This window comes from Marmota flaviventris, chromosome 14 (assembly GCF_047511675.1).
Source record: "Marmota flaviventris isolate mMarFla1 chromosome 14, mMarFla1.hap1, whole genome shotgun sequence".
Taxonomy (NCBI): domain Eukaryota; kingdom Metazoa; phylum Chordata; class Mammalia; order Rodentia; family Sciuridae; genus Marmota; species Marmota flaviventris.
The window spans coordinates 34,550,261-34,566,770 of record NC_092511.1 but is presented as its reverse complement, the minus strand read 5'-3'; the positions used below and the strand labels follow the sequence as shown (position 1 = coordinate 34,566,770).

The 16,510-nt window shown below is 34.2% G+C and overlaps 1 protein-coding gene across 1 annotated transcript in view; it reads left to right on the top strand.

Annotated features, from left to right (window-relative positions):
- The window catches only part of Thada (THADA armadillo repeat containing), a 310,445-nt gene that overhangs the window by 79,282 nt on the left and 214,653 nt on the right, over positions 1-16,510 (top strand). Inside the window, exons 25-26 of the mRNA XM_027934275.2 lie at positions 2,591-2,713; positions 13,999-14,090. Of these exons, the coding sequence (XP_027790076.2) occupies positions 2,591-2,713; positions 13,999-14,090 (215 nt within the window). The remainder of the gene's footprint in view (positions 1-2,590; positions 2,714-13,998; positions 14,091-16,510) is intronic.

Below are 16,510 nucleotides of genomic sequence, written 5' to 3'. Positions count from 1 at the left end.
GAATGGAACCACCATTTGACCCTGTTATCCCACTCCTCAGCATATACTAAATGACTTAAAATTAGCATACTAATAGTGCCGTGGCCATATCAATGTTTATAGCAGCTCAATTCACAATAGCTAAGCTATGGAACCAACATAGGTGCCCTTCAACAGATGAATGGATAAAGAAAATGTGGTACATATACATAGTGGAATGTTACTCAGCCATAAAGAAGAATGAAATTGTGGCATTTGTTGGTAAATGGGTGGAACTGGAAACTATCATTTTCAGTGAAATAAGCCAATCCCCAAAAGCCAAAGTCTGACCTGTTCTCTCTGATATGGAGATGCTAACTCACAGTAGGCTTGCCGGAGGGAGGGAGGAGTGGATGTTCACTGCATTGGACAGGGAGGAGTGGTGGGAAGGGAGTGGAGTTGGGAATGGGAAAGACAGTAGAATAAATTGGACATAACTTTCCTGTGTTCATATATGAATACAGGAAACTGTGTAACTCCATGTCATGTGCAACTACAAAAATGGGATCTTATACTCCATGTATGTATGGTGTGTCAAAACACATTCTATTGTCATGTATAACTAAAAAGAACAAAGAAAAAATTAGAAATAAAAAAGATACTATCATTTTACCAAAGTAATTATTTATACCTTGTTTTGATAGTCAGGATATGTTAGACTCAAATTTGTGAGTCTTCTCTTGATTGCTTATAAAATGGCAATTTTCTATTCTTTCAATATTTATAGAATTCATTTGTAAAATCGGGTATACTTTTTTTTTGTTACTGTAGTTAATTTATTTGATTTTTTAAAATTAAGTCTGGGAGGATTTTAATTATTGATTTTATTTATTTAATGGTAGTATTTAGGTATTCAGTTATTTGTTTTAATAAATTCTATTTTTAGGAGATTTTTTATTTTTATATATAATATGTAATATATAGTATGTATGATATTATTATTTTTACTGATTAGTATAAGATTAGTCTTGGTTTTGTTTTTTGCTTTATTCTCGACTTTGTCTGCGGTCAGGTCCTCGTTGGTAGTCATAATATTGTGTTTGTGCCTTCTCTTGGTTAATCTTCTCAGAGGTTTGTTACAGAGAATCAGCTTTTGGTTTTGTTTGCCCTTAATTGTATCTGTGCTGTTTAAAAGAAATTTCTATTGTTCTTTTTATTTCCATTCTCTATTTTGAGTTTATTGTAAAAAATTATAATTGTCATTGTAAGTGGACTTAGCACATCCAATTTTGGTCTTTTTTTTTAAACAGACCATTTAAAGTACACATTTAAAGCATGCATTTCTTCCTTTCTTTCTGTTTTTGTTTGTTTGTTTGTTTGTTTTTTAGCTTCACTTAAGGTGCAGCCTATAAGTTTTGATATGTAGCAACTTCATTATTGTTCAGCTCTAAATATGTTTAAAAATTTTCTTTGACCAGTGTTTTAAATGTGTCAATTTTAGAATTATTTAAAATTTTATTAGTTCTTTTTAATTATACATAACATTTGGATTCATTTTGACATAATTATAAAAACATGGAATATAATGTAATGTATAAGTAAAAATTCAGTTCCCGGTATTTCCATTTTCCCTTCCTGTCTCCCTCACCGTATTCTCTTCCCTCTACTCTACTGATCTTTCTGCTATTTAGTTACAGTTTTTTTTTTTTTTTTTAAATAGTGCCTTGTGGGTATACGTAAAGGTGAGTTTCACTGTGGTATATTTATTCATATGTAGACATAGTAAAGCTAGGTCAGATTCTTTCTACTGTATTTTCCTTATCCTGTCCCTCTTCCCTATCCTCAGTCCCCTTCCTCAACTCCATTGATCCTTCTTCTATTTAGATGGAGTTCCCTCCCCGCTCTTTTTTGACTCCCCCCTCCCTCCACCCCCTTATTTTGGACTAGTTTCTGACTATCATAGAAAACATTCAGCCTTTGACTTTCTGGATCTGGCATATTTCACTTAGCATGATGGTCTCCAGTTCCATCCATTTACCAGCAAATATCATAATTTCATTCTTCTTTATGGCTGAGTAATATTCCATTGTTTGTATATACTACTTTTTTTAATCCATTCATCTGTTGAAGGACACCTAGGTTGGTTCCATAGCTTGACTATGTGAAGTATGCTGCTATAAACATTGATTGATGTGACTGTGTCACTGTAGCATGCTAATTTTAGATCTTTTGGATATATACTGAAGGATAGGGGGATAGCTGGGTCATATGGTAGTTCCATTTTAGAATTGTTTTTGAAAAACTATAACTCACTTCCAGTGTGATGACAGCATAATCTATAAGATAATAATTATTTGGTATTTTATTGTGACTAAGTTTGAGGTCATTTTAAAAAATAAATGTTCCTTGAAAAGAATGTGTTTGTTAGATTCAGGATTCCTCATAGGTTCATTGGATCAAGTTTTTTTATTACATTGTTCTTACTAATGTCTAAAAATTATTTTTATCAATTATTATTTTATTAAATCTACTGTTTCATTTGCATATTATTACTTTCTTTTGTAATTTTATATACAGATTTAGAATCACCATAGTTAGAAACCCACAGCTAATTTTGAACTTTTTGTCCTAGGTTCATGCTTTGAATATCCTCAGAGCCTTGTTTAGAGATACACGTCTAGGAGAAAATATCATTCCGTATGTTGCTGATGGAGCTAAGGCTGCGATTCTGGGTTTTACCTCACCAGTCTGGGCAGTGAGTGCTTTTGCCATTTACTTTCATTGATTTAATTGTACTTCTGATTAAGTTTTAATAAACCTTTCACTAGATGATAAAAAAAATATATATTGCATTTTATCAAGGAATTTCTCTAGGGAATAAATTCTTGGATCAGGCTATATTTTGATTCTTGATGTTTTATGGCTTCATTTTATCTCTTTTGTTGGTTTATTAGACTTAAGTCTTTTTTTGTGTGCAGTAAGGTATAACTTTAACTTATCACAGTCTACCCTTGAGTGATATTTTGGTGTGCCACTTAAAGGATAAGAACTTAATATTTTGCTTCCTTTTTCTTCTTCCTATCTTGATGCTGCTATTTTTATACATTTTACTTTTTTTGTATGTTGTAAGCCTACCCTAGGTTATTATTACTTTTGTTTAAAGTCAGTTATCTTTTTTTTAAATTTGCCATTTTAACCATTTAACATGGCATAAGTGTATACAATATTCATCACATTACACATTTTCAGAACCTTTTTGTCATCCCCAACAAAAGATCTATACTCATTAAGTTTTGACTTCCTGTATTTTCTCATCCCCGATAACCTCTGTAATACCTTTGGATTCTATGAATTTACCTGACCTAATATCTCTTATAAGTGGAATCATAACAATATTTATTAATTTATGTTTGGCTTATTTCGTTTAATATAATGTCTTTAAGGTTCAACCAAGTTGTAATGTGTCAGAATTTTATTCCTTTTTAAGTCTGCATAACATTTCATTGTATGTGTGTACTTTATTTTCTTTATCTACTCATTTGTTGATAGATTGTTTCCACATTTTACTTATTGTGGTAATTCAGCAGTGAGCATTAGCATACAAGTTATCTGAGTCCCTGATTTCAGTTAATTTGGGTGTATTATAGGGTAATTCTATGTTTAACTTTTTGAGGAACCATCAAACTCTTCCATAGAGACAGTATCATTTTACGCTCATATCAGCAATGCACAAGAGTTCCAATTTGTTTATGTCTTCACTTAGGATTTTCATTTTTTAAAATGATAGTTCTTCCTGATGGGTGTGAAGTGGTATTCCTTTGTGGTTTTGCTTTGCATTTCCCTACTGATTAGTAATATTGATCTAGAAGCAGACCAACTCTTTCTTAGTATCTTAATGTATCTCTTTTTGGATGTTGCAGATTCTGTATATCATATGTTGAGTGAGTGGTACCAATATATTCTATCAAAAGTTGAAAAATCAAGCCAAAACATTAAATAGAAGTCTAAATATTGAGTCACTTTTTTTTTTCAGTATAACACTGTCCAGAAACCATTTGACTTAGAACTCTATAAAGACTGTGAGCAGTACCTAGTGTACTTCTTAGATTTAAGAAAGGAAATGTTCATGTCTTTTTCATGATTCCTTGGAGAAACCCTTATTTTTGTTTCTCCTATGTCATTGTGTCTTCTAGAGTAAAGGACAATAACCTATGATTCATAGGCGCTTGACATGTGGCTTTACAAAAATGCTTGGCAAAAGGGAGGGGAGGAGAAAAGAAGCTAGGTCTTAAACCCACAGAGTGGTGGGGTGTGGTGGCGCGTGCCTGTGATCCCAGCAGCTCGGGAGATCTGAGGCAGGAGGATCACGAGTTCAAAGCCAGCCTCAGCAACAGTGAGGCATAAGCATCTCAGTGAGACCCTGTCTCTAAATAAAATGCAAAGTAGGGCTGGGGATGTGGCTCAAGTGGTTAAGTGCCCCTGAGTTCAATCCTTCTTAACTCCTTACCCACAACTCCCACAAACAAAACAAAACCCACAAAGTGGAGTATTTACTAGAAAGGCAGGTTTTCCAATTAGTAGGCTGCACAAACCATTCCGTACCAATATGATAAGCCTCTAATTGAGATTCAGTCTGTTGCAGTGGCTGCCAAAGGCACAGACTCCCAGTGTGAGGAACACTCCTCAAGGTTGCCAACATTTGCCTAGACAATTGGGCATCTTCTTGTAAGAGATGTAGACTTTTGGAATTTTGTCTAGGAGCATTGCATAACTGCCCTTGAAGGCACAGTGTTTACCTTTTACATTTATAGGAAGTAGAACAATACCCGTATACCGTCAGTGTAATCAGAGATGTAGGAATGTGGCTTGATCATCAGGAAAATTAGAGATGGTAAAACTGATTGCCAGCAATATTAATATTGTTTTCTTCAAGTCTAATCCAGATAATACAAGAAATATTTTCTGTGAAAGGGCTTTACCAGTGTGAAACGTGGTGATTTTCCCAACTTTTTGCCAAATCCCAAAGTGTCAGAAACAAATGATTCCTTTTTGGAAGTCCATTTGTGAGACCCAAAACAGTAATGCATGTGCCTGAAAAATTTTTTAAAATAAAGGAAAACATAAGAGAAACTTTAAAAATGAAAGTTACCTGTTAAGCCACCACAGAGATATCATGATTCTGATGCATATTTTTTCCTGTGAGTTTTATGCATGAATACTATCCATATCCATATATATATCCACAAAAGCTTGCAATAATATAAGTGCTTATGATGATTTTATTAACTGGAATCTTCCTTTTGAACACTGGTTGTATAGGAATATTTTGTTTCTATTTGCTGTTCTTGCTTTGTCAGACAAAGTAACATCATAGCTGTGACAATCTATACTGTTGCCATAAATTTTTTTAACTTTATAACAACAAAGGTTTATTTAGCTCACAGTTTCACAGACTCCAGGCATAGCATTGGCTACGTTCAGTTCTGGTGATGATCTTCTTGCTTGTAGAGTCCTGAGCAAGCATGGGACTTCATGTGGGGTGGGAGGGAGCTTATGTTGCCATATGCTGATTGCTGTATTTCCTTTCTTATGAAAACCTAATGAAATTATAAGTCAACAGAATCACTGGCTATGAAGAAACCTTCATTTTACAGTAACAGTTTACTATAGCATTATTTGTTGAAGTCATTTTAAAGGGTGATTTTCCCCTAGTGCTTGTGAAATATGGTTTGATTTACAGAAATTTGATTTGTGTGCATCCTCTCAGGAATATATTGTGCCTAAAGCTGGCTACATCTGTACTTTGGACTTAATTGTTTTTCCTGATAAGTTGGAGAGGCAAAAACCCAGGTAAAGTGAATTATTTGCAATAAAGGGGCATTTTTCACAGAGCATTCATGTATAGATTTAATGTGTTTTTACAGATTACTGGCCATTAGTATTGAGACCTTATAGATCTTTCAAACTTTGCTACTTAGTTGTAATTTTTTAAATATAGAGAAAATGTACTATTGTAAACATTGTAGGCATTAGGCATACCTACAGTGTAGTAGATGACATATTAAGCACTGGAAATACTAATATAAATAATGTACCTGGCATCATTTATATTACATTGATTAATTTCAGTAAGTTTTATTATACTTCATATTTTATGTATAAATAAAATAAGCCTAAGAGACGTGAAATACCTTTGTCTAAGAATGTACAACTATTATATGTCTGACTTCAGAATCTGAAGTGTGGTAAAGCAGTTTTGTGTGTGATAGGACTGCAGAAAAGGTCATTTTAGCTGCTTTGTAGGGCTTGGGCCCTGTGTCCTCAGAAAGCAGCTGGAGGTAAGGTATTATTGAGTGGTACAAACCCAGAGCAGCAAGAATGAAAGAAAACAATAATGAGGCAAGAAAGGAGGAAAGATGCTACCAAGTAGACCTTAACCTTGCAGGAAAACTGAGCTGGTTGTCTTGTCACATGGTACATCTTCTACTATGAAACTACCACCTCTTAGAAGAGTCCCATTGCTTGTTTCTTGTTGGTCAGAGTTTACCCCTTGGGGCATTAACCCAACTTGGACAAGTGTTGGCATAAACACTTGAAATGCAATTGTGATTCCTTCTGCTATTGAAAAGCCTATTGAAAAATCCTTCACAAGGGGGTTTTATAGCAGGGAATGATGGGTTTTTTATTAATCTAGATAAATGGGGACTTGATTCTAAGGTGGCAAGAAGGAAGGAGGAAGACCAATCAGGAAGCTATTATAACAGTTCTGCCAAAAGGTGATGATGGCTTAAAATACAGAAATGTTAGTAAAGATGGTAAGAAATGATTATGTTTGACGTACATTTTGTAGATGAAGTTAGTTTAGTCAAAATTTAAGTTACATAAAATGATTTATAGATACATATGCATAGATCCTTAGAGTTTTCTGGGCAGTTGTTCTTTTAAAATAGCATCTGATTCTCTTCATTATGTTTAGTGACTGTTGGACACCTGATTGCCTTTCCCTAGGCAACTCTCAGCCTTTCCAATAGAGCTTGCCAAGCAACCCAACTAGGGTCCTCCTATGACCCACCCTGAGGTTATATTTCATCTAGTACAGTTTTATCTTGCTTCTCTCAAGTCAGTTCTGATTCACAGCATGCAGAGGATTTCAGAGGAACATACAAAAAAGACCCTTTCAGATCTTCTTGGCAGCACTGCCACGGTTACTTTGTGTCTTGTTGGCACCAATGACTCTGCCCTCTTGCAGTTGTGAAGTTGCTATGAAGGTTCCAGGCTTAGGGCTGTGTAGTCTTGAAATCCAGCTGTGCTCCACTCATCATGCTATGTGCCTTGGAATGGAGCTTCATTTACTCAGAGGAAGAGGTACTTTTTTTCTAATTCACTTATAGATGCTGTATGGATTAGTGAAAACCCTTTCTTTACTTTTGACCTCTCATGGGAGAAGTATCTTACAGCTTTGGAAGACAGTTACCAAGAACTCAAGTATTGCTGGTCTTCTCCTTAGAAGCCCAGAAAATCCGGCATGGTTTTTCTGGATTATAGGTGTAGGATTTCTTCAAAGTCACATGGCTTAGAACTCAAATCTCATTTAATTTTTTTTCAAAAAATGTCTCTTTCTGCTATAAACCTGTATCACATACCCTGGACAGAATATTAAAATGTTGTATCTTGATCCTATCCTTGACTGCCTACTAGGGGTGTATGGTGTGTCAGTGATCATGTTACATAGCAATTGCACAGGGTGGGCTCCCCTTTCATATTTTTGAATATTTGTTAAGGGAGTTTATATGTTATGTAATAAAAAATGAGTGTACATATGTGCTTGTACACATGCATACAACCTGGTGTAACCTAATTTTCTAATAAATTAGAGCTAATAAATTCTTCTATCTCTTATATAAGTCTATGTATAGAAGCTTTCTTATGCCACGAAAGAAAGAAAAAAAATTATCTATTCAATGAATAGAAGAGAAATACTTTGGTAACAGTTGTCACTTTGCAGCTGACAACCAAGTCCCTACCAACCATATGTTGGAGACTCAGTGGAGAAGGAGGTAGAGAGCAGGAAGTATTCTGATGTTTCCCTGATAAAAAGGATTGTTTATAGGTAGAATTATTTGACAGTTGTTCTAATTTCTGCATTTTCAACTTTACCACTAATTCTGTCTTTAATCTTTTTTTAACTTGCATACTCCTTCATTCATTTTTCCCAAAAGGAATTTGCTTTTATTCTATTACTGTTGCTATAGTTTGGATCTAAGATTTTCCCCAGAGGCCCATGTGTGAAAGGCTTGATCACCATCCTGTGGTACTATTGGGAAGTAGTAGAACCTTTGGGAGGTGGGGCCTAGTGGGAGGAAGTTAGGTCATGGAGGCATGCTCTTGAAAATCCTGTTGGGACCTACAACCCTCCTCTCTTTTCTTTTGCTTTCTGACTCCCATGAGGTAAACAGCTGTGCTCTACTACATGCTCCCTGCCATGATGTTTTGCCTTGCCACAGTCTCAAAAACAATGGGACCAACTGACCCTTTATAATAACTGTTTAGTGGTCTTGTTTTTTAACTTCTACAGTTTTAAAACAGTATACATCTCAGCATAGGAAATCAGCTAATGTAACATGTAATGAATAAAGGGCAAAAATTAAATGATGTTTAAGCAGATGTAGAAAAAGCATTTGACAATAATCTAATTCGATTTCATGATTAAAAGCACTTAATGAACTAGGAATCAACTAGGAATCAACCTGATCAAGAATAGCAGTGGAAAACATAGCATATACTTACTGGTGAAAAACTGAAAGCTCTCCCTTAAGATCAGTAAAAGGTCAAGGGTATACACTCTTGCCACTTATGTTCAGCATTACATTGGAACTCCTAACTAGGGCAATCAGGCAAAAATAAGATGTAATAAAGGAAGGTGTAACTGTTTTTATTTTCTGATGCCATGATCTTTTATGTAGAAAATCCTAAGGAACACACTCACATAAATTAGAGCTAATAAACAAGTTCAGTGAGGTGAAGAAAATGTATGGTATATGTACACAATGGAGTTCTACTCAGCCATCAAGAAGAATGAAATTATATCATTTGCTGATAAATGGATAGAACTAGAGAACAACATGCTAAATGAATAAGCCAGACTCAGGGAGACAAGGGTCAAATCTTTTCTCTCCTGTGTGGAAGCGAAGAGAAATAAGGAATAATAAAAGGGAATCTCATGAAAACAGAAGGGAGAATAGTATAATAGAGGAAGGTCATTGAAGGGCAGGGTGGAGTGGAGGAAGAGGAAGGTATTGGGAGATGAAATGGACTAAATTATGCCATGTGCTGTATGCATATCACAATGAATTACACTTTTATGTATAATTATAATGCACCTATTAAAAAATAAATAAAGGTAATAAAATAAATAGAAGAAAGATCAGTAGAGAAAGGGGATTCAGGAAAGGAGGAAGGGAGGGAAAGGGAAAGGGGAAGTCTAGAGAATGAAATGGAGTAAATTAAAATATATGCATGTATGTACATGTCACAAAGAATACCACTATTATGTATAACTATAATGCACTAATAAAAATATAAAGAAGAATAAAATACTTTAGAAATAAATTTAACAGAAGATGAAGCTGGGGTTGTGGCTCAGTGGTAGAGTGCTTGCCCAGCATGTGTGAGAAACTGGGTTCTATTCTCAGCACCACATATAAACAAATAAATAAAGGCCCATCAATAACTAATAAAAATATTTTTTAAAGGAAATTAATTTAACAGAAAAAGTGCAACATTTCACACTGAAAATTTGAAAACATTATTCAGAGAAATGCAAGAGGACCAGATATCCCGTGTTCATTATTGAAAGACATTCTATCATTAAGACAGTAATACTCCCCAAATTGATCTACAGATTCAACATAATTTCTGTTAAAATTCCATCTGAATATTTTTTGGCATAAATTAATATGTTGGTCCTAAAATATGTTAAAAAAAATGCAAGGGTCCCATACTAGACAAAACAATCTTGAAAAAGAACAAAGTCAAAGGGCTCATAGGCCCCAATTTCAAAAATTACTACTAAGCAGTAGTAAATTTGATTATGGATTCGACATAAGGATAGACATATAAATCACGGAATAGGATTGATTGTCCAGAAATAAATCTCCACTCAAAATTTTAAAAATAGTGCTCAAAGATCAATGGAGAAAGAATAGTTCTTTCAACCAATAGTACTAGTACCACTAGATAGCTATAATGCAAGAGAATGAATTTCATGTTTGAGGAACTAAAAATGGATCAAAAATCTAAATGTAAGAGCTATAAAAATTTTAGAAGAAAACTCGTGTAAGTTTTTGTACCTTGGAGTGGGTTAACAGTGTCTTAGATACAACACCTAAGGTACAAGAAACAGAAGAAAAATATAGGTAAATTAGACTTGATCAAAATTAAGAATATATAGAAAACTCTTAGAACTCAATAATAATAAAAGACAACCCAATTAAAAAATGGACAATTCATTTGAATATATTTCCCCAAAGAAGATATACAGATAGTCAATAAGTACATAAAAAGATGTTTAGCGTCATTAGGGAATGCAAATCATAGCCACAATGAGATACCATTTTGTACTCACTAAGATTAAAACGATGGACAATAAAAGTATTGAGGAGGATGTGCAGAATCACAGAATTGGTGAAATTGAAGCCCTAATATATTGCTAATGAGAATATAAAATGGTACCACCATTTTGGCAGTTCCTACAAGCAGAGTTACTGTAATAATTTACCATACTACTTCTGGATGTATACCTAAGAGAAATGAAAACAGGTTTATACAAAAACTTGTGCACAAATGTTTTCAGTAGCATTATCCATAATAGCCAAAAAAATGGGAAATAAGCCAAATGTCCATCAAATGCTCAACAGATTTTAAAAATGTGATATATCTCTATTATGGGATATTATTTACCATAAAAAGGAAGAACATACCAAAAAATGCTAGAATATGGGTGAATCTTGAGGATATTGTGCTGAGCGAAAGAAGGCTTACATAAAAGGCCACCTGTTTCATGATCCTATGTATATGAAATGTCTGGAATAGGCAAATTTTTAGAGACAGAAATAGATCAGTGCTTTCCTACTATGGGTGGAGGGAAAATGATGACTAATGTGTGCAGGGTTTCATTTTGGGGCTATGAAAATATTGTTGATTTAGTGGTGATAGTCTCCCACTTTAGAAATATAGTAAAAACCACTGACTTGTATACTTCAAAATGGTGAATTTTACAGTATGTGTATTGTATCTCAAAGAAGGGAAAGTCATTTTTAAAATATTAAAACCAAGTATCATCAATTGATTGCTTTCGTAGGTTTGCTCTGCCCTGAATGGAAAATTGGTTAATACATGCAAATAATTCTGTATTGAGTGAACATGGTAACCAAATAGATGATTAGGGAAAGTTTTTAAAAAGTTTTTCTGGAAATGTTAAGTAATTAATGCAGAAGTCCTGATAGAGTATCACCATTTTGCTACATGTATCAGAATAGGTATTGATCATCATTGGCTACTAAATGGGGGAATTTTATAATGGATGTCTTGGTCTGTTTGAGCTGCTATAACAAAATGCCACAGAATGGGTGACTTATAAGCAGCAAAAATTTATTTCTCATAGTTCTGGAGGCTGGGAAATCCAAGATCAATGTGCCAGCAGATTCAATGTCTGATGAGGGCCTGCTTTTTGGTTCATAGAAGGTGCCTTAACTTGTAAAAGGTTAAAAGGGGCAATGGGTTTCTCTCTCTCTCTCTCTCTCTCTCTCCTGGTCTCTTTAATATGAGCATTTAATATCCCATTTATAAGGGTAAAGATTTCATAACCTAATCATATCCTAAGTACCCCACCTCCCAATGCCATCACTTTGAAGATTAGGATTTCTACATATGTATTTGGGGAAGAGGGCACAAACATTCAGCCCATGCAGGATGGATCAATCTGATAGTATTGGTACCCATTGGTTCATCTTTTTTTTTTTTTTTTTTTAATTTAAAGACAGGGTCTTACTAAGCTACTCAGGCCTCAGTAAGTTGCTGAGGCTGGCTTTGAACTTGTGGTCCCCCTGCCTCAGCCTCCTGAGTTGCTGGAATTACAGGCGTGTGTCACTGCGCCCGGCTCCATTTGTCCATATTAATATTACTAAAATGCATTATCTGTCTCCTGCCTTCAGTCTATTGATTAAAAAAAAAAAATTTTATTTCTGGGTCGTGCCTGTTCACTTTGTGATACAGGCCCCTATGGTTTTGTTTAAAGTGTGTATTTTCAACATCTCCAGATGTTTAACTTTAGTGCATCTGGCAGCCTTTGTCAGAGAGTTTGGTTTAGGGCAAAATGGAATTTGTGTTTCTGTTGTGTTTTGTTTATTTTTTTGTTATTACTTGTGGTGCTGGGCAAGCACTCTATCACTGAGCCCTACTTTTTACCTTTCTTTTTGTGTTTTATCATTGTTATGATTTGAGAGAGGTAATGGTGTCCTAAATGTCCTTACCAAGCCTTCTGAGACTGGGTAAGATAATCAAGACCTGAGCTAGGCAGAGGTGATACTGATAGTGACAGGATGGATCTATTTGTTACAGTTTAGCATATTAGGCAGGGCATGTAGTAGGGACTCCATTAATGTTTGCTGACTATTGAATGGACCTAAGTGGATCTGTCCAAGATTAGGGTTTCATTGCAATTTTGGTATGAATTTTATTTGGACTCTATGGTCATTTTTCCACCACCCCTTTTCTTTAATTTGTTGCCAACATTTCAAAATAGTGAGATTTCACATAAAAATCAGGTTTCTGGCTTCTGTTAAAAAAGCAGAAGATCTGGCAACATTAGGCTTGCATTCCTTCATGGCAGCTAGTCAGCTGAAGCTGAGCAGGGACTACATTAGACACAGTCCACTGCTGCCTCTGTTGCTCCCTGCTTCTTCTGGGCGTTTGAGTTTGTGACCCTTATGCAATGGTTTCAGGAAGCAGTTTTCTAAATCTCGAGTTATTACTTTTTTTAAAAAAATTTTTGTTTATTAATTTATTTTTGTGTGGTGCTGAGGATCAAACCCAGTGCCTCACATGTGCGAGGCAAGGGCTCTACCACTGAGCTATGGCTCCAGCCTGCATTATTATTTTTAATGACTTTTCTGCTTGTATTGCTACTTAACATACCATATGATCACTTTCCTAATTAGAAAATAAGCTCTATGATGGCAGCAATTGTGTGTCTTCTATTTCTAGATATTCTCTGTGGTGCTGGTATATTGCCTTGCACACCATAAGGAAGGCAGTACATACTTAAACCTCTCTACTCTGATTTGGCAAGGTGATTGAGGAAGACCAATAATGCTAGAATATTCAAGACATTGTCATGGAATTCCAAAGTATCTTGATGCATTGGCTTGGAAAACATATACTCTGTAGTGTCTTGGAGAAATGATTCAAGTTTATTAACATTAATTCTTGCTTCTTGTTTTTATTAATCAGTTCTATCATATAATTTTAGGGTTAATATCCCTTGGTTATATTATTGGCATTGTGAAGTTAATGGCATTTGGAATATTAAGTATTTTCTTGACTATTTATTACATGGATTCTTTGAAATTAAGTCTTACAAGTATTTTCTCACAGGTAGGTAAGTACAGAAAAATAAGTGAAAAGAGTTGAGGTCTAGAATAATCATTGTCAGGAAGGATATGAAAAAATAGTTTTTTTTTCTTAAAGTACTGTTTGATGATTCAATTCAAGGACATAATGAAATCAATTGATAATATTAGAATAGGAAAAAACTATATTGTGTGGTTGGAGTTAGGGCTTAATTTAAGAGGTCATTGAGTCAATTACTATTAAGTTTTTTTTTTGTTGTTGTTGTCTCATTTTGTGAAAACAAACCATGTTTTCTTTAGTCCTACACTAGCCAATGGTATAATGATTGGAATACCTAGTTGACCATTATACATGTTGATTTCATGCCATAAATATTCCTTGACCCATATTGTGTGTTTATTTTTATAATAGGTGAGAAATTCATCCACTCTTCTCTTTAGTTCCTTGATCACAAGAATTTTTGGAGTTAAAAGGGGAAAGGATGAACTTTCCAAAACAAATAGGTAAGTAAGCTTCATCTAATGCTAACTTTTCTTTTTACACAAAATTGTCCTGGCCAAAAATAATTGGTGAAATTTTGCTTACTTTTACAGATTCATCTGTAGCATAAAACTATAAAAATGGTATAATGAATTAACCTGTGCTGCCAAATTCTAAAACCTTGGGCAAAAATATCAACTGATTACAAAGTTGACCTTTCAAAGCAACAAATATAAAGCAAGGAAGCCAGGGCCGAAATATAGACTTGTTTCTCACTGCAGTAACTATTCTTTTTTCTTTGTGTCTTCTTCAAGTATTCCTGAAATGTCCTACATTCTTTTTTCCTGATGTGTTATCAAGTATTTACTATCTGTGCAGTATCTTTAATCATATAGGCAAAAGTTTAAAAGATTGTGAAACTCTTATCAGAACACCTTCCAGACTACCTGTGCATTCATTACTCTCCTAAACGAAGGGAGAAAGTTGGAGAGGTTAACTGTGTGAAATAAATAATGCGTTTACTTTTTGGTCTTTAATTTACTCTATTTTTTTCAGTAAGGCTTTTTAATGTCTGGAAGGAAATCTATGGAACCATTTTTGTTATTATTATTTTTTAATACAATGCACAAGTTCTGTTTGTTCTTAAAGAGAAGCTTTGGATAGTTCTTCAACATTTGAGGATTTAATAGTAGTGTAGTTGGCTTGCAGCTGTTAACACTAGATGTCACTGTCGCTGCATGTTTAATTACTCCCTTAAACTTTTAGAATACAATTTGACATACAGGTCATTGTCTTGAGGACCTAAACATGAATTCAGGCCCAGCTTCTCTCTTCCCTAAACAAGTTACTATGCTTTTGCTTCAAATTTAGATTTTAAACTGGTATTTATTAAAATATGTCTTTTTGTGATGAAATTAAGTTTTAAGGACTAAAAGATATGATGAAATAATTTTTTGATATGCTTGTGGTAATTCTAGTGAAACCTGCTGTGAATTGTCCCTTAAATTGCTACTTATCAGCCTGTGAAATTCACCAAATATTTCAAAGAAAGGTAACTGGCTCTAAGTTTGAATCCCCTGAGTAAATGCAGGAATACTAAGAGATTTTTTTTTTCTCCCCTGAGTTGTATTTTTAAAATAAATATTACTACTTTGGTAGCATGATTATAATTTTTACTTCTTAGCCTGTTCTTTTTTAAAAAAATATATTTTTAGTTGTAGATTGGCACAATACCTTTATTTATTTATTTTTAGGTGGTGCTGAGGATTGAACTCAGTGTCTCACACAAGTGCTCTACCACCAAGCCATGACACCAGCCCCTTTAGCTCGTTCTTAAAGTAATTTTTCCTGTCATTAACTGAAAATTACTAGTATTTGTTTCTCTTTAACTTTGTCTAATTTGTTAATAATTCTACAGTGTGCTTAAGTTTAAAATAGTTGTATCTTTTTATGAGACCATAATGATGGTTAGTAGTATGAATAAAATATGATATTAAATAACAATTAAAGTTAATGTTAAAATTGCTCTTCTTGAATGTGTATATAAATTTTACTGTGCACCAGAGAAAAATGATCATTAATTTCATTTAGGTTGCAACTGAAAGAGGATAGAAGAATAAAAGGGCGATGAGATCACACAGTTTTACTCTTTTAGCTAAAGTCACACTGATGGAAATTCATTTCTTTTGAATAGAGAAGATTACAAAATTAATAACTTTCCTAGAAGAAGGGAAATGGAATATTTGTATAATTATTTTGACTAATGGTGGAAAGTGAAATGAATTTGGAAGTTGATATTTTACTTAAGTGTGGTGAAAATTTTTTAGTAAGAGCCTGTATTTCAATAATCTGAAGACTGGCATGTGTCATCTCCTATACAGGCTTCTCTTTTCTATTTAACCCTTGAATTATCAGTTTCTTGGCAGGTCTCTTTAGATAAGTTCTGCAAAACATTTAGTTTGTTAAATTTGCAATTGTTTGTGATTATTCTACTTTTGTAGTTTATTTAATTATGTCACTTTTTGTTGAAATATTTATATGCCCATTCTCTACATATTAATTCCCCAAAGGATAGGACCGTTTCCATCTATTCTTTGTATATATAAAGGGCACTTTAAGAATGCTACTTACAATGTCTTGTTGGGTGGTTACTCAGCCATCAAATAACTAACCTCAGCTGATGACACCTCACAGGCCAGTTAAATTTGCTTTCACAACCACAGATTGTTCTGCATGCAGTCTTGCAAACGTGTGCTCTTGGTCAAAAAGGAACTGAACATAAAAAGAACATCTGCTTTTTTGCCATCTAGTGTGAAAAGAATGTCTATCTTGGAGTAAATAAACTTGGTTTCTAGGCATTTTGCTGCCACTGGAGATGACCTTAGTAGAGTCCCTTATTCACTCCATCCTTCAGTTTCTCAATCTATATGACAGGAATAGTAAG